A 19,932-nucleotide genomic window follows, 5' to 3' on the forward strand; every position below is an offset into this window, starting at 1 on the left:
AAAACATGGGTTTCTAATAAAACATGGTCCATTATCGGATGATAATTGTTGAGGTATACCAAAGCCAGAAATTGTTTCTTTCAGGAGAACGTGGGTCACTGTAGATGCTTTGCTATTGGTTGTTGGAAAAGCCTCTATCCATTCGTTGAATATATCTATGATAACAAGGCAATATTTATAGTATTGTGGTAAGTCTATGAAGTCCATAAAGTGTTGAAAAGTGTTGAAAGGGCCACTTGGAATTGGAGTTCTCTCTCTGGTACACTAAATTGGTTTTTCTGGGTTAACCTTCTGGCACATAAGACAATGTCTGGTCCTTTGTTCAGCTGCCTTATTTAGGGGTGGGCTCAGTCTTTGCAGAGATGCTTCAAATGGAGGATACCAGCAAATCTGTGTGTGCAGTGCAGCAGTTGCAGTAACAGCAGGCTAGGTGAATGCAGCATTCTTTGCTACTACTGCTCCTGCTCTGCTGTTAAATGTAACAAAGCCAACTGGCTGTTTTAATGTTAACTTGATCAGTGAACCATCATATCCCTTATGCTTTAACCAGATGAGAGTATTGTGTTATAATATCTTTGCTGCTGTGTTTTTAATCCAGAGTGTTCACAAAAAAGAAGAGTGCATTTTTAGTTTGATGTTTTGTTAAGATTTTCCAGAGAATATTGGAACTTGAGGCTGAGCTGCTTAAATTCTGTTAATTATTGTTAAGGCTTCATTTGCCCCCTTCATACTGCAAATTCAAAGAATGTTGATCTCTACCAAAGTTGCCCCTATAATTCCAACTGTTTTATTTGGGAAGTTTCATTTGGAGAACATATTTTAAAATATTCAGCATTTGCTTCCCATGAATATTTGAGATTTAAATCTAAACTGAAACTGCCTCTTAAATTGTTAAAGCACAGGAGACATTTTGTTGTTATCTTGCTGTTCCAAACTTTTGAAATACTTTTCCTGACGGCTTTCACATTAGCCAAGTATTAAGTTGTTAAAAGAAAATAATTTTTGAATACCCTGAATGAGGTACCCGAGAAGTTGATTTTAGGACCATTGTTTGTTGTTTATAATTGACTGTATTGTTTAGGCAGTACAATTTAGAAGGTTATGGATTGATAATGTCATAAATAATGAACAGAGTAACAGACTTCAAGAATTCAAAGAATGCTGAAATAGGCAGACACAATTTAGTGTAGTTAAATGTGTGATTGCCTTCATACTGATAACCTCCTCGGCAAGGAAGGAATGAGAGAGGAAATGTAAAGATACTTTCTGCAGCTAACATGGTCTCTAGAGTAACTCCATTCACAGGTAAAGGATACCTTCAGACTACCGCCCACCCCTCAACAACCTGATACAATGGATTCAATCAGGTCCCCAGTCATGAGTATGAAAAGTGAAGTTAACAACAGTGAAGAGGAGTTTGGTACGCTTTTTGTCAGTGGCTTTCCCACAGACATTAAACTACATGAGCTTTACCTTGTGTTTCGATCATTTAAGTTACATGAAGATTCACTGATCAAGCTAACATCACAACTGCCAGTTGGCTTTGTTACATTTAACAGCAGAGTGGGAGCAGAAGCAGCCAAGAATGCTGCATTCACTTAGCCTGCACACTCAGATGCGCTGGTATCTTCCATCAGAAGCATCTCTGCAAGGACAGACCCTCGTCAGTTTTGTGAAGATTTTAACCGCCCTTAATCCAAGAAATCTGATTTCTCAGAGGAGTGATACAAGAACAGACTGAATTTTGTTCGCAGATTGGACTTTACTAAAGGAGACTTTGGAGAACTGGCTCATTTCCACTCAACTTGGAGGGGATGGAGTGGTCACTAAGGACTGTGGATTTAAGAGCTTCACTGGTGATTTCTTTCCACATGGGAGGATTCTTCAAACTCTAATTACTATAACGGGCTAGTAATTTTTATTGTTATAATCAGTGTATGCTGTGAGTCAATAATTCGCTTAAATACTGGCTGTCAGAGTCTTATGAAAGTCTAATGAAAGCTGATAGTGCCATCTCGGTGGTTATCATAAAATGATAAAAGGAGGGAATGCGAATGTGCATAGGGGATAAGCAGGCAGGGGAAGAATTACGTTCTGAGTTTTGTGAAACAAGAGGTTCGGCTGAGTATGACTCGGATCAGATCAGAACTTACAGTGAACAATGGGCTGCTGGAGGCAAGGGTAATGGGTTAACAAGGTGGAAAAGCAGTCATTATGTAGAGCCATTTTACAATATTGGAAGCATTCAGTATACAAGATCAGCTAACAAGGGGAAAAAGTATCCATTGTATAAATCCAGTTAACAAGGTTAAGAACATTCATTGTATAACAGTAAAGACCTTAGTCTCTGCTATTGATACTCGTTGATTGTAACGGTTACCCAATTAACATGTTATGTTGCCTTATCTGGATGTTCCTCCCCGTAAAATGACTATACAATTCATTGAGAATGTTGTTCGAGAGAAGACCATGAACGCACGCATCTATGCGCATGGGCGATTGTTCTCTCTCCCTCCAGAGCCTAAAATAAAGATGAAGGAGGTAAAACTATACTGTGTCTGAGTGTTTTGCTTGGTTTGGGGGGGGGGTGGTGTTGGGAGAAACAAGATGAACATCCAGAATGGAAGCTTTGCAGATGTGCTGTTTTTTGTGAATTTCATATCTATGGATCTCCAAGTTGGCTGTCTGTGACTCTTGGCTGGGAGTCAAGCTGAATCGACAGGCGTTTCCAGTGCCTTGGTTGATGCCAGGTAGTCCTGGTTTCATTTCTTTGTTGAGACTTCACAGCGACTGATACAACAGTTGGGCCATTTCAGAGGGCACAACATTGTTGTGGGCCTGCAGTCACATTGTCGGTCAGACTAGATAAGGAGGCAGTTTCCTTCTCTGAATGACATTCGTGAGGCAGATGGGTTTTCCTGACACTCGACGTTAGTTTCATGGTTATCAGTAGATTCTTAATTTCACAGTCATTTTTTTTATTGAATTCAATTTCAACCCTCTGCTGTGGATCCCCAGAACACAAGCTGAATTTCGGGATTAATAGTCTTGCGATAATGCCACAAGGTCATTGCCTCCCCTCCATTTTCTGACAAGCCAGCATTAATCTTAATGGCTGGACATATCAGGGAACACTGTGACCTGAAGGTTCAAACATTTTTGGCCACTTCATCTTCCAATATGTTTCAAATGAGGTGATTTATTTTCAGTAAATTTAGGCCTAAATGGAGAATTCTGGTAAAATCGAAACCCATTCTGGTACCAGAATTACCCTTCAAACTACCACCTCTACTTTCTTCCTTTATTGTAAGCCTTTTTCTAAGTCATGTTGGTTGGTTTGCCCATTTCTTGGGATTCAACATTTTATATTCTATTTCACATTCTGGTGTTCTCTTTCACCCACTCTTGCCAATTTAAGCTTTCTTATATTTATGCCTCTTCACATTTCAAAATTTTCTTTCTCTCCTCTATCCATTTTCTTTTCCTCCTTCCAATTCAGAAAGTACTTTTGCCACAGATTATGCCCCCCCAGCCACACCCATTTTTTTTAACCTCAGTCTTTATGCAAGGAGCCATGACTTTGGTTCCCTTACTTTACACTATTTTAATAATGCGACAAGCATGTACCTGAAACATTACTTCTTTAGAGATGATTTGCTGTTCCATTACAGATTTTCCTCTGGTTCTATATTACCCTGCTTAGACTCCTCCTCACTCCCTTGAAGTTAGCCACTTTCCAATCAGAAGTTTGTTTTTCCAAAAAAGCAGCACTGGGGACAAATCTAAACTTTCGGATACAATTACAATTCTTACATAAGTACTCTCCCATTGACACTCGATTCATTTGGTCTTCCTCTTGCCCCAGGAACATATTGCTTATTTTCTAGATTTATTGAAAACATGCTGCCCAATTGGGTTCTCCTGAATACATTTCGCAAATTCTTGTTCAACATTCCTCGTGTTCAACATTAGTTAGAATTAGAATTAGAGTTATTGTCACATGTACTCCAGTACAGGGATACATGAGTACAGTGAAAAGTATATAAAGTTGCCATTTCCAGTACCATCTTAGGTACAAAGATACCTAGGTACAAAATCATAGGTATAAATTAAGGGAAAAAAGAAATGAAAGGTAAAAATTCAGCATGAGTGGTTTTCTAAAGCAAGAAGTCCACACCAAACTTCATGCTGAGCCCAGGAGTCTGACCTGGGTTTCTTTGAGCCGGGTGTCCGCACTAGGCACCCTCAAAGCCAGGAGCTACTGAATATCAAATTAATCTAGGCACCCTCGAAGCCAGGAGCTACTGAATATCAAATTAATCTAGGCACCCTCGAAGCCAGGAGCTACTGAATATCAAATTAATCTAGGCATCCTCAAAGCCGGGAGCTACTGAATATCAAATGTAAATGGTGATTAACGAGTCCCCAATTTCAACACTCTATAGATGTTGAATATATGATTTCCCTGCTTATTGCACTGCTACCTCCCTTCATTTGAAGGAGCATCAAATGTCTCTAGTGCAATATCTCTCTTACTTCTCAACTTTAAGTAAATGGATTCTGTCCTGGCTTCTCAAGAACATCTTCTCTTTCCACCATTACAATGCCCTGCTTAAATCAGAACCAGTACTCCTTTTTCCTTCCCCAATTTACCCGAACATTCCTCTCCTTGAGTACTTAGCACCTGTCTTTTTCGCACCAGAAACTGAATATTACTGGATAAAGTCCAAGCATACACTTTCTGGTCAGAGTGTATTTTAGCCAACCATACACCAAAACACTCCATCTTCTGTTTGATTCTCCTTTGAACACACTTGAATATTTCTTTTTTTACAAACACAAAAATTAAAAAGGAATTTGAACAGATCATTATGTCACTAAGTAAAAAAGAAAAAATGGGAATCACATTAAAATGTTGCTGGTGCAGGAAACAATGCCCTAGTCACCAAACCCAGTATCCAAAAGTTTATATATTTGAATACAAATAACTGATATTTGTTTGCCTTGTTACCTTCAACTCCTAAATAATTAGTATGCTCATAACAGACTTAGATACCAATAATGTCATTATTTTTAAGCCTCATTAACAATGTTGCCATAACGACACATTCCCATGAGCTTGTGAGTGTTTATGGTTCACAAACTTTATTCCTCTCACAGACGTATGAATTCTAAACCTATCAGTACTCCCGTCAACTTTCATGGCCTACCCTTATCTATCATGGTATAATTTGCTCCTCTCAAGGTCTGTGAAATATTTGTGATCACTTTCAGCCTGAAGTGCCAACCGGATAATTCATCTTGGCCTCATCCTAAGGTGCCCAACAGCACAGGTGCCAGCCTTTAGTTAATTTGATTCACTCCATGTGATATCAAGAAATGGCTGAAGGCAGTGACTATTGCAAAATATATTGTTGCCTCAACAATATTGCTAAAACAGCACTGGGAATTCATGCTCCAGAAATAACCTTGGCCCTAGCCAAATTGTTCCAGTTCAGGGACAACACCAATATCTACCTGACAATGTGGAAAAGTTCAAATATGTCCTGTCAATAAAAATCTGAGCAAATCCAAACTCAATCAATTGCTGCCATTACAACAGCTCTTCATCAGCATGATGAAAGGGTAATTACCAGTGTTACCAAACGACACTTTCAAAAGAATGCCCTGCTTACTGAGGTTTAGTTTGGAGGGAAGGGAGGGAGGAAGGCTGAAGTAGAAAGCAATAGATCAATTAGTTTAACATATCATTTGGAAATTTTTAGAATCTCCAAAGGAAGTAATAACATAATGCTCAAAGTCAAAACACAATCCAGCCTCAGCATGGTTTTATGAAGGGCAAATTCACAGTATCCCCACAATGTGGAAAAGAGGCCATTTGGTCCATTGAGTCTACATGGACATCATCCCATCCGGACATCATCCCATCCCAACCCACAGCCCGTACTCCTGTAACACCGCATTTATCATTCCTCATCTACCTAACCTGCACATTCCTGGACATGACAGAAAATGTAGCATGGCCAACCCACTCAACCTGCACAACTTTGGACTTTAGGAGGAGACCCACACTAGCACAGAGAATGTGAAAACTCTATGGACAGCTAGAATCGAACTCGGGTCCCTGGCACTTTGAGACTGCACTACAAAACACTGGGCCACGTGCCTCTCCAACTTGTCAAACATGATTAACAACAGTTCTTTGAAGATGTAACAAGTTAGGTGGATAATGGGAATCTAGACATAGCATATTGGGACTTTCAGAAGGCATTTGATATGGTGCTGCACAAAATGTTAATACACAAGTTAAATCATATGGTGTTTAGGATAATTTCTAGCTTGGATAGAGGATTGGCTAACCAACACAAGCAGAGAGTTGGCACAAATTGATCTTTTTCAAATGCAACTAAGCAAGGTGCAAGTATTTAGTCCTCAGGTGCCAACCATGCATAATCTAAACTAATGGCCTGGATGCAGGGATAGAAAATACTATTGACAAATTTACAAACGACACTAAAATAGGTGGGAAAGTTGCAATCAAGAAACAAAAGATTTACAAATGGATATGGGATAGGTTAGGTAAATGGAGCAATATTTGGCAGTTAAGGAGTCAACTATATTGCTGTGGATCTAGTCACACTGTAGCCAGAAAAAAGTGAGGACTGCAGATGCTGGAGATCAGACCTGAAAAATGTGTCACTGGAAAAGCGCAGCAGGTCAGGCAGTATCCAAGGAGCAGGAGAATCAACGTTTCGGGCATAAGTCCTTCTTCAGGAATGAGGAAGGTGTGCCAAGCAGGCTAAGATAAAAGGTAGGGAGGAGGGACTTGGGGGAGGGGCATTGGGAATGTGATAGGTGGAAGGAGGTTATGGTGAAGGTGATAGGCCAGAGAGGGGTTGGGGGTGGAGAGGTCGGGAAGAAGATTGCAGGTCAAGAAGGCAGTGCTGAGTCCGAGGGTTGGGACTGAGATATGGTGGGGGGAGGGGAAATGACGAAGTTGGAGAAAACTGCATTCATCCCTTGTGGTTGGAGGGTTCCTAGGAAGAAGAGGCGCTCTTCCTCCAGGCGGCGTGTTGCCATGGTCTGGCGATGGAGGAGGCCAAGGACCTGCATGTCCTTGGCGGAGTGGGAGGGGGAGTTCGGCCATGGGGCAGTTGGGTTAGTTGGTGCTGGTGTCCCAGAGGTGTTCTCTGAAATGTTCCGCAAGTAGGCAGCCTGTCTCCTAATATAGGTGAGGCCACGTCGGGTGCAGCGGATGCAGTAAATCATGTGTGTGGAAGTGCAGGTGATTTAGTGACGGATATGGAACGGTCCCTTGGGCCCTTGGAGGGAAGTGAGGGGGGAGGTGTGGGCGCAAGTTTTGCATTTCTTGTGGTTGCAGGGGAGATGTCGGGAGTGAAGGTTGGGTTGGTGGTGTTGGGGGGGGGGGGTGAACCTGACGAGGGAGTCGCGGAGGGAGTGGTCTTTCCAGAATACTAATAGGGGAGGGAAATATATCCTTGGTGGGGGGGTCTGTTTGGAGGTGGCAGAAATGACAAAGGATGATACGATGTATCTGGAGGTTGGTGGGGTGGTAGGTGGGGGTCCATCCTGGTGGCGATTGGAGGGGCTGGGTTCAAGGGTGGAGGAGCGGGAAGTGGAGGAGATGCGGTGGAGAGCATCGTCAAACACGTCTGAGGGGAAATCGCGGCCTTTGAAGAAGGAGGCCACCTGGGTCGTTCGGTTTGGAACTGGTCCTCCTTGGAGCAGATGCAGCAGAAGTGAAGGAATTGGGAATATGGAATGGCATTTTTACAGGGGGCAGGATGGGAGGAGGCATAACCTAGGTAGCTGTGGGAGTCGGTCAGTTTATAGTAAATGTCCGTGTTGAGTCGGTCGCCTGAGATAGAAATGGAGAGGTCTAGGAAGGGGAGTGAGGAGTCTGAGACGGTCCAGGTAAATTTGAGGTGGGGCTGGAAGGCATTAGTAAAGTGGATGATGTGTTCAACCTCCTCGTGGGAGCACGAGGTAGCGCCGATACAGCCATCGATGTAGCGGAGGAAAAGGTGGGGGGGTTGGTGTAGCTATGGAAGATGGACTGGTCCACATATCTAATAAAGAGGTAGGCATAGCTGGGGCCTATGGCTACTCCTTTGGTTTGGAGGAAATGGGAGAATTGGAAAGAGAAGTTGTTCAGAGTGAGGACCAGTTCAGTCAGTCGAAGGAGGGTGTCAGTGGAAGGGTATTGGTTGGATCGCCGGAAAAGGAGGAAGCGGAGGGCTTTGAGGCCTTCGTGATGGGGGATGGAGGTGCATAGGGACTGGATGTCCATGGTGAAGATAAGGCGTATGGGGCCGGGGAAGCGAAAATCATAGAGGTGGTGGAGGGCATGGGTGGTGTCCCAAACAGTAGGTGGGGAGTTCTTGGACAAAGGGGGACAGGACTGTTTCGAGGTATGCAGAGATGAGTTCAGTGGTGCAGGAGCAGGCTGAGACAATGGATCGGCCGGGGCAGTCAGGTTTGTGGATTTTGGGCACGAGGTAGAAACGGGCGGTGCGGGGTTGTGGGACTGTGAGGTTGGAGGCGGTGGATGGGAGATCCCCTGAAGTGATGAGGTTATGGATGGTCTGGGAGATGATGGTTTGGTGGTGGGAGGTGGGGTCATGGTCAAGGGAGCAGTAGGAGGTGGTGTCTGCGAGCTGGCATTTAGCCTCAGCAATGTAAAGATTGGTGCGCCAAACTACCACCGCGCCTCCCTTGTCTGCCGGTTTGATAGTGACGTTGGGGTTGGAGCGGCGGGAGTGGAGGGTTGCACTTTGCAAGGGTGAGAGATGGGAGTGGGTGGCAGGGGTGGAGAGGTTGAGGCGGCCAATGTCACGGCGGCAGTTGGCTATGAAGAGATCGAGGGCGGGTAAGAGGCCAGCACGGGGTGTCCAGGTGGATGGGGAGTGTTGGAGGCGTGAGAACGGGTCGTCAGACGGTGGGCGAGAATCCTGGTTGGAAAAGTAGGCGCGGAGGCGAAGGCGGTGGAAGAATTGTTCGATGTCTCACCGCTTATTGAACTCGTTAATCCAGGAGCATAGGGGGATGAAGGTGAGGCCTCTGCTGAGGACTGATCTTTCATCCTCAGGGAGGGGGAAGTCTGGAGAGATGGCGAAAATACGGCAGGGCTGGGAGCTAGGACCTGGTGTGGGGCTGGAGCTGGGAGTGGGGGCGGGGTTAGGCAAAGATCAGCGCGCCAAACTACCAACGCGCCTCCCTTAAAGATTGAAGATTAAAGGTTGATGATGCTCTCCACCGCATCTCCTCCACTTCCCGCTCCTTTGCCCTTGAACCCCACCCCTCCAATCACCACAAGGACAGAACCCCACTGGTCCTCACCTACCACCCCACCATTCTCCAGATAATTCGTATCATCCGTCGTCATTTCCGCCACCTCCAAACAGACCCCACCACCAAGGATATATTTCCCTCCCCTCCCCTATCAGCGTTCCAGAAAGACCACTCCCTCCACGACTCCCTCGTCAGGTCCACACTCCCCACCAGCCCAACCTCTACTCCTGGCATCTTTCCCTGCAACTGCAAGAAATGCAAAACTTGCGCCCACACCTCCCCCCTCACTTCCCTCCAAGGCCTCAAGGGATCGTCCCATATCTGTCACAAATTCACCTGCACTTCCACACGCATGATTTACTGCATCCGCTGTACCCGATGTGGCCTCCTCTACATTGGGGAGACAGGCCGCCTACTTGCAGAACATTTCAGAGAACACCTGTGGGACACCCGCATCAGCCCAAGCGCTCCGTGGCTGAACAATAACTCCCTCTCCCACTCCGTCAAGGACATGCAGGTCCTTGGCCTCCTCCATCGCCAGGCTGTGGCAATACGACGCCTGGAGGAAGAGCGCCTCATCTTCCGCCTAGGAACCCTCCAACCACTAGGGATGAATGCAGATTTCTCCAGCTTCGTCATTTCCCCTCCCCCCACCTTATCTCAGTCCCAACCCTCGGGCTCAGCACCACCTTCTTGACCTGCAATCTTCTTCCTGACCTCTCCGGCCTATCACCCTCACCTTAACCTCCTTCCACCTATCTCATTCCCAACGTCCCTCCCCCAATTCCCTCCTCCCTACCTTTTATCTTAGCCTGCTTGGCACACCTTCCTCATTCCTGAAGAAGGGCTTATTCCCGAAATGTCGATTCTCCCGCTCCTTGGATGCTGCCTGACCTGCTGCGCTTTTCTAGTGACACTTTTTTTCAGGTCTGATCTCCAGCATCTGCAGTCCTCACTTTCTCCAAGTTGATTTTAACCTACTGCGAATCCTCTTGCAAGGATGCCTTCCTTGCAGTAGCTCTCTTCCTCCCTCTACAAGGATTTCAGTGAGTCCCTCTCTCACTGCACCCCCAGGTCATCTCCTTTGTCCTGAAGCTCTTCAGCCACATTCTCAAACAGACTCACTAACACAGTAGCCAGACCAGATAAAGATGACAGATTTCCTTCTCGAATGCATATTATTGAAACAGGTGGGATATTTTCCCCCAAAAATTAACAGCACTTTTAATTCCATATTTTACTGAATTCAATTTCACTACCACGTGTTTGGCCCATATCCCACCAAATGTTTCCTATTCATGAATTTATTCAAATGTCTTTTAAACTTTGTAACTGGACCTGCATCCACCACTTTCTCTGGCAGTTCATTTGTAAAAAAAAAGTTGCCCCAAATCTCTTTCGCTCTTCTCAGCTTAAAAATATGCCCTCTAGATTTGAACTCCCCCACCCTACTAGGAATATGATTGAACCAAAGGGTCTGTTTCCACCTTGTATGACTTCATGACTATGTGGTACAGTGGGATTCAAATCCATGCCCCGAACATTAACATCAACTTCTAGATTATTAGTTGTGACATTATACCAGCACACAGCAGATGCAAACCAAATGCACTACTGCAAGTTTAAATACATTGAGTCGACCAATTTAAATGTTAATTAGCCAGTATAAACTATTGTAAGTGGAGAATCTCATTTGCACTGGCATTGCTTGGTTGATTCACGCTTTGGGTTCATGTAATGAAATCTATATTCCCTTTTCTGTGCTTAGTTTATTTTTTACATCTCACATCAGTCAAGATATAAATTGCTCTGTGCAATCAGGAATCTGAGGTCATTTATCCCTCACTTTCAACAATTTGGTATGCAACAAACATGAAAACCTAGATGTGCAAAGGCAAGACTCACTGACAATAGTTAATATTCGATTTCCCATCACAGTTTCTCTCAATACACCAGACACAAGGTCAACTTCTAAATGTATACCAATCACAAACACTGGCATGACCTGTATATCTACACAAATCAAAGCCTTGGAGTAATCACAATTTTCTTTAACTGAATATTGGGAGAAAATGAAGCTTTAATTCCATTACTATGTACCATGAACTACACTCCTTTCCCCTTAACATCATTTTCCTGCATAACCATTCATTCAGAAAAACAGACAACATAAAACTTTAAGCACCTTAATCACTCTGGAGCCTAACTCTTCTTTCATTTATTCATTTTTGTGGGATGTGGGCATCATTGGCTGACCTGCATTTATTGCCCGTTCCTAGTTGAAAAGCTGGTGGTGAGCTGCCTTCTTGAACCACTGCAGTCCACCAGCTGTGGGTTGACCCATAATGCCATTAGGGAGGGAATTCTAGGATTTTGACCAAGCAATACTGAGGGAATATTTACAAGTCAGGATGGTGCATGGCTTGGAGGGAAACTTGGAAGGTGTGGTATTCACATATATCTACTGCCTTTGTCCTTCTAGATGGAAGTGACTGTGAGTTTGGAAGATGCTGTCTGAGGATCATTGGTGAATTTCTGCAGTGCAATGTACTCACTGCTGCTACTGAGCATTGGCAGTGAAGGGAGTGGATGCATGTGGATACAGTGCCAATTAAGTGGGCTGCTTTGTCCTGGATGGTGTCAAGTTTCTTCAGTGTTGTTGGAGATGCACTCATCCAGGCAAGTGGGGAAATATTCAAATTCCACTAGCTCCCATTTTCAACTAAGAAGCATTACCCAGCATCACCCCTAGCTTATTTTACAAATCTGTGAAATCTTTAAACAGGTTTAAATTTCAGATTGAAATACTCCAATGTCCTTTCCTGCCTGCCATGCTTCTGACCATCAAAGATGGAGGCTTTGGGAACAAATTTCTTAGCTATTGACATTGAATTGGCAGTCAAAAAAAAACATTTGGAGCAATTTCATTAGCTCACTTCTTTTCCACTTATTAATAGACTTTGGTCAATGCCATTTTGTAATTCAGTTGTTTGTTTTCAAAAAAGTAATGAATGATTTTCATTCCCACGTTTTTGTCAATTAGTACTTTTTTAAATCATCTCAGATGTACTGGCTGTTGCCTTATGAAAATAAAAAATAAAACTTATCAAATGCACATAACCTTCCATATTAATTAAATTAATTGTTGTAAACAAGAAAATTAAAAAGGTCAGAGTGATATGAAACATGTATGACACATCTGGCCTGCTCCATGAGGACCGTTACACTGGACACTCATTTTATTTTGGACTACTTTGCTGCCACATCATGAGATGACTCCTACTTCAAAAGGATATGAAGTTTCTTCCTTCAGCTCCCTTGGAGAGAAATTTTGACATTTTCACTGTAATTGTCAGTGCGGTTTCTCAACAATAACAAAAACCATGAAATTCCTTTTTTTAAAACTCATTACATGTTTGCTCTCATTCACCTTTAAAATATTCAAGACATGGCACAATAGCTGCTAGATAATGTAAAACTAGGTAGGGTCTTGTTTCACCAAATGTCATGGAAAGCCAAAGGGTTGAATACCCATTTCACAGTCTTGGTGATTCTATATTCTTACCTTCTTCCCTGATTGTTTTTCCACCATATCGATGTTCAGTGGATAATCTTCCGATAGTGGTGTTTTAGTAAACCCACTCTTGGGCATTGTTTCTCCTTCCTGCTGCTGTCACCTCATTCAAACATCCACTGCATCATCATCAACTGTCTGCTGTAAATAAATAAAGTGTACGTTACAGCATCTAATTTTAATTGACAGGGATTAATCTGTCAAAATTTGATTAAAAATTAATTCTGGCAAGATACTTTTAGATCAGGAGTGGAAACAGAAGTCTCTCAACTTTTGCAGGGGGCACAGCTGGTGTAGAACACACTATGACTCATCCTGTTCAGTTTTAAGTCACATCTGCTCTTCAGAAATGCTGACATGCCTCAAAATCCTACAGTATTCCCAAACAATTCCTACTTTGACTTTACCGCTCAAGGTGAACACACTGGACCACTGCTACCACGCAAATTTGCATGTTGACTGTTTATGCATTTGTTAAAAAAAATCAACTGTCATTTTGTTTGCATTTGATGCTGTTGAGATTACTCAAGTATTGCCACATTGAAACGATGTTAGTACAGTTCAAATTGCACAAAACTGAATTCCAAATTGTACAATAACTTTATCAAACAGGAGCATCAAGGGTGCTTCACCAGTTAAGAAGATTGTGTTTGGTTATGACCTTGACTCGACATATAATTTATAGGTTTGGTTTTTGTGGCACAGTGGGTTCAATTCCGACCTGCTTCAGAGCATGTAGTTGCATCTCTGAACCGGGTGAGCAAAAAACATCCATAATTACCAATTTCACTGACCTTATTGATGTTAGGGAAGATGGCAAAAGAGGAAGGTGGGTAGGCTGACAGGCTCAAAGATGCATAGGTTGAAAAGAACTACTATAATACTGCACCAGGCCATTGGCCATGATTACCTTCAAACATGGTACCCATTGAGAGAGAGTGAATTTATCCTAATATCCCAATCAAAAAATCGATCCAACAGCACTACTTGGCAACAGAGTCACAACTCCACTGTTTTGGGGAAATTGCAATCTTGATTTTTAAAATGCGTTCCTTGCCAAGGCATGTTACACCTAACTAAAAGTTTCACAACCAGGGCGGCAAGGTGGGACAGTGGTTAGCACTGCTGCCTCACAGCGCCAGAGACCCGGGTTTAGTTCCCGCCTCAGGCGACTGACTGTGTGGACTTTGCACATTCTCCCTGTGTCTGCGTGGGTTTCCTCCGGGTGCTCCGGTTTCTTCCCACAGTCCAAAAATGTGCAGGTTAGGTGAATTGGCCACGCTAAATTGCCCGTAGTGTTAGGTAAGGAGTAAATGTAGGGGTATTGGTGGGTTGCACTTCGGCGGGTCGGTATGGACTTGTTGGGCCGAAGGGCCTGTTTCCACACTGTAAGTAACCTAATCTAATCAAATCATAGATATTTTCTAATCAACATGTTCAAAGATGTTATTACATACCTCTGAAGCAGGTGGGACTTGAACCTGGATTTCCTGGTCCAGAGGGAGACATGACTGCTGTGCTACAAGACCCCTCAACTGCGAGATTATGTATTGAGTGTGGTGAGGGAGAATAGTACTCTCGTTTATTTTAAACTAATGAAAATGTTGCTTCAAACACGAACTCTTTCACGAAACAATAACTGCTACTAATTGAGCAACAGCTGGTATTCAATGTCACTTGTAAGTCACAAGTGCAGGGTTCAAATCGCACAGCAGGTCTCAAATACAAAAATCAAAGTTGCCACTGCAGTACTGTACAAACGGAGCACAGCACTGTTGCAACTATCATATTCTGGCTGAGATATTAAAGCTAGGCTTCAATCCAGGTGGGTACAAAAGATCACATGACACTGTTTCAAAGGGGAGTTTATCGCTGATGCCTTGGACAATATTTTCAAGACAAAAACAGACTGTTTGCTCATTCCACATTGCCAATTGTGGGAGTTTGCCATATACGCATGCTGTTGCATTTCTTACATTATAACAGTTACCAAACTTCAAAGCACTTTGTTCACTGTAAAGTGCATTCAGCTATTAGGTGCTTATGACGCTACTACATAAATCTAAAGATTTTATTTTTGTTCCCTTACAGGGGAATTTAAATTTAGACAACACATTTCTTCCAGCTTCTTCTGCAACAATATAGAATGCAAAGAAAATTATTAAGGCCCTTTCAAGACTTGGGTTGGTTGTTAACTTGAACTCAATACATAAAGATGTAAATAGATTTACACTGATGTAGTTGTTACAATGAAGTTTATAAAGTTGGTATATTTTGTACTGCAGCTTGAGCATTATGTAGCCTGTTCTCGAACCCATGTGACAGTAAACCTGGGCGATTTGATTGTTGAGATGAAAGGACTTAGATTGTTTGACTGATAAAGGTGCAAAGTGATTGCACTTGACGACAGTGGCAGCGGTCTGAGGTTGTAATGAGTTGACTCACAGTCTCCCAAAGTCCCTGAAAAGGTGTCACTGGCAGCAGGCTGCAATTATATATTTATTTCTAAGATGAAACCTGTTGGACTATAACCTGGTATTGTTTTTGGCATGAACTTGTGGGCTTCCCCACAAATTAATAAATACCACAGATAGTGGAGGGTCTGAATAATCAACAAAAAGAAAAGGCTGCTTTACTTCGCAACCTACCAAAATCGGTTGCATAAGGTCAAAGGTCTAGTCAATGGGATACATCATGGAACATTTCATGAATTCAAGGTGTCTTGTTCTGGCATGGTCTGGGAGAAGCATCATTGGAACATGCTTTAAAGCAAAGGAAAACGCCTAGAAATGATCACTTGAAGTTACTACTTGGTGACATGCAAACCCACTCAAAACTGAAAGCAGTTGCAGTCTATTTTCTAAAATACTAATTCAATGGAGAGTGTAACAGGTGATAAGCGTAAAAGACAAACATTCCACGCTCTGGCTTAACACAACTTTCACTTACTCAGTCATTTGGTAGCAAAAGTTTTAAAATGAAAAATCTTGATGCACCATTCTCTCTGCTATCACTTGGAAATTAAATTTCTTTTGAAACATTATCAGTCTCTATGGAGATCATAAAAGTGGCCAAACAAAATTCTACAGTACCAGTTCTCCCTTCCTATGTATTGCATCTCCAGATTCAATTTCACAATAATGAGTTTGCATGTCAAAAAGAAATGGTTGTAATAACAAGATAGCAAACATTTAATAAGGGATGGGGGGGTGGGGTGCTCAAAACTAGACATGTACGGCAGCCAGTTTTCCTCGATTGCACCTGTATCTTGACAACACTAAATATTGTGATTTAGCTTGCAATGGCTGAAAACACAAGTATCAAGCAAACAAGTTTTATTGACACTGAACTTTTAACTGTAAATTCTAAGCACAATAACAGCTAAAGAATAACTTTACTTATAATCAAAAAACATCTCAAGTTTCCTGCTTTTTTAAAAAAGGCCATATTATTGCAGAGCTGCTGACTGGAATCAACATTTATGCATTCTAAATCAGGTGTTTTTTGGCACAACAGTTCACTGATTCAATCACAAGACATTCCTTTCCACAGCTCCCTATAATCATAACAATGTTTATGAGACAGTACAGTTGTTCAAAGTTGTTTTATCTTACAGTCTTGCCTTTGAAGAATGACAAAATGCTCCTACACCTATCAGTGAAAAGTGCTGCTTATCTCGCCATAAAGCAACTTCAAGTTGTCATTCGTTGTACATGTAGAGATTTGCAGTGATATTTTGGTCAGTATGCACACATGACATTCCACTGCTACACTGTCACCATCAGAATCATGCTGAACCAACACACTGACCAAAACAAATTAACAGCAGGCAATGGGATCCAGAATGGTTTTCTTAGGAGTTTGTATTAAAAAGGTATGTTTAAATAGTAATTTGTTCATGTAGAATGCACATTTTGAGAAGAACAAAAATTAGCAGCTTGTATCAAATCGCACATCTCTCCGGCTGCACAGCCTCTTGGGGGGGGGGGGGGGGGGGGGGGTATTTTGCATTAGGGTTCACAGTGGAGAAGGTCATGGAAGATATAGCCTGGAGGGAATTAGATTAGATTAGATTAGATTACTTACAGTGTGGAAACAGGCCCTTTGACCCAACAAGTCCACACCGACCCGCCGAAGCGAAACCCACCCATTCACCTACATTTACCCCTTTTACCTAACACTACGGGCAATTTAGCATGGCCAATTCACCTAACCTGCACATCTTTGGACTGTGGGAGGAAACCGGAGCACCCGGAGGAAACCCACACAGACACGGGGAGAACGTGCAAACTCCACACAGTCAGTCGCCTGAGACGGGAATTGGACCCAGGTCTCTGGCACTGTGAGGCAGCAGTGCTAACCACTGTGCCACCGTGCCGCCCACAAAGTGAATAAGTCCTGCCCTGATTTGCCTTTCCGAAATGCAGCACCTCACATTTATTTGAATTAAACTCCATCTGCCTACTCAAAATTAGTATACTGAAAAGTTTACAAGTTGCCACTTGTGGCACCATCTTAGGTACAGAGTACAGATTCTCCAGTACAAGTTCATAGAAAAAATAATTAGAATATGCTTGACTTTGCATTTTTTATTATTTCCCTTAGATTTGGTTCTTCTTTTTTTTTTGTAGATATTTTTATTGAAATTTAACATTTTTGCAAATTTACAAAAATAAACAAAACTCTCAAATACAAACATTGATGTACAATTAAATCATATATACAATAGTCATAATTTAACAAAGAAAAGAGAAAGAAAACAAAAAAAGAAAAAAAAAGAAACGAAAAAAGAAAGAAAAAAAAACTCAACTTTCTACTAATCTAACCTATAACTAACCAGAGTGTATACCTAAGTCTCTTACATGCTCGGAATGTATAAACATCAAATATAATAAAACCCGTATTCGCGCAGGATTCCTCTCCCAAGGGGCCCCGGAGCAGCCCGGTCTGAAATCTTCACTAAATAAAAGCCCTTGTTAGGATGGCCGAAATATCTGCATTTATAGAATTCAAAAAGGGCTGCCATATTTTATAAAATAATTCAGTCTTTCGGTGCACCATATTTGTGAGGAAGTCAAGGGGGATATATTCCATAATTAATCTGTGCCAATTTGAAAGTCCAGGGGGGCCCTCAGCCACCCAGTTCACCAAAATATTTTTCCTTGCACAGAAAGAGAAAATAGAAAATAGTCTCTTCCCATGCATATCCAGAGATGAGAGGTTCGAAAAGCCCAAAAGGAGAGATACAGGGTCCACCCTAATTGCCGTTCCTAAAATTTCTGTCAGGGTATTTGCCACTTTAGTCCAGTATCTGCGGATTTTCTGACAAGTCCACAGACAATGTACAAGAGTACCCACCTCTATTTTGCATTTAGGACACATTGGAGATGCTCCTGCCTTAAATTTTGCCAGTCGAGCCGGAGCTATATGGGCCCTATGAAGTATCTTTAGTTGGATAGCCTGAGTTCTGTTACAGATAGCAATTCTTCTAGCATTTTCCCAAATGTCATTCCACATATCCTCAGAGATTTCTAGCCCCAAGTCCTGCTCCCATGTTTTAAGCAGGTCATCCATGTCTCCTGAGACTCCATCATGTAGCAAATGGTATATAGTACTAACGGAGGATGCCCCCGCTGGTCGTAAGACATTACGTTCTCTGTCTGATTTATAAAGACTATCTATTAATGTAGTCTTCCTCTGTATATAATCTCGAACTTGGAAGTATCGAAAGAGATCCCCATTAGGTATTCCGAATTTCAGACACAGCTGCTCAAAGGACATCAGGATCCCATCTTTAAATAGGTCCCCTAAGCATGAGATGCCCCTGGATCTCCAGAGTTTAAAGGTGGCATCTGTAATCCCGGTTGGAATCCCCATGCGCCTACTATTGGTGCATGGGGGGATGTTTTATGTGAGTTACCCTCATTTTGCCGCATTATATTCCAGGCCTTAATTGTGTTTAATATTATGGGATTTTTACAGTGGTCTGTAATGATTTTCCTCTTATCTGAAAATAAAAGGTTAATAAGTGGGTATTTTACTTGGGAGGCTTTGATATCCAGCCAAATTGATTGTGGATCAGATGAAACCCAATCAGCTATGTAACTTAGTAGGGAGCTTAACTGATATTTCCTAAAGTCTGGGAAGTCCAGTCCTCCCCTTGCCTGTGGAAGCTGTAGCTTCTTCAGCTTAATAAGGGGCCGTCTATGGTTCCAAATAAAGGAGCCCAACCAGCCATATAATTTACGTAGGGCTAGCCTTGGCAGCATCAGCGGGAGCATTCTCATAGGATATAAGAGACGGGGCAGAACATTCATTTTAATTAATGCTATTCTCCCTAGCCAGGAAATCGGAAGGTCTCTCCATCGCTGGAGGTCCTGCCTTATCCTTTCCATTAATTGTACAAAATTAGCCCTATACAGCTGATCAAATACTGGCGTGATAAAAATACCTAAATATAAGAAGCCCTCCAGGGACCAACGGAAGGGAAAAGGGGATCCGTCCATTAAGTGGGGTATCATAGCCAGACCACCCATTGGCATGGCTTCCGATTTTGAAAAATTAATTTTATAGCCTAAGAATGCACTAAATGTATTAATAACTTGAATTAGACGAGGCACTGACATTAAAGGATTACTGAGGAATAAGAGAACGTCATCTGCATAGAGGGTAATTTTGTGTTTACCTGTACCAATCCTCGGGGCCGTTATATTAGGATCAGTCCGGATGGCTTCTGCTAATGGTTCGATTATCAGCGTAAACAACAATGGTGAGAGAGGACATCCTTGACGGCAGCCCCTACCCACACTGAAGCCATCCGATCTTAACCCATTAGTAATAACAGCTGCTTTGGGGTCATTATACAATGTTGAAACCCATTTGGCAAACACCTGTCCAACGCCAAACCTTTCCAATGTGTAAAATAAATATGACCATTCAACCCTATCGAATGCCTTTTCCGCATCCAATGAAATTACTACTCCTGGTATCTTTCCCTGATGACAGGCTTGGATCATATTCAAGACCCTTCTGATATTATTGGATGA

General features: G+C 42.5%; 1 protein-coding gene across 1 annotated transcript in view; it reads right to left on the reverse strand.

Annotated features, from left to right (window-relative positions):
- Positions 1–19,932, reverse strand: part of ankrd11 (ankyrin repeat domain 11) — a 213,297-nt gene that overhangs the window by 103,996 nt on the left and 89,369 nt on the right. The window contains exon 3 of the mRNA XM_060838042.1: positions 12,878–13,027. Within this exon, the coding sequence (XP_060694025.1) occupies positions 12,878–12,964 (87 nt within the window). The 5' untranslated portion in view covers positions 12,965–13,027. The remainder of the gene's footprint in view (positions 1–12,877; positions 13,028–19,932) is intronic.

This window comes from Hemiscyllium ocellatum, chromosome 17, assembly GCF_020745735.1.
Source record: "Hemiscyllium ocellatum isolate sHemOce1 chromosome 17, sHemOce1.pat.X.cur, whole genome shotgun sequence".
Taxonomy (NCBI): Eukaryota; Metazoa; Chordata; class Chondrichthyes; order Orectolobiformes; family Hemiscylliidae; genus Hemiscyllium; species Hemiscyllium ocellatum.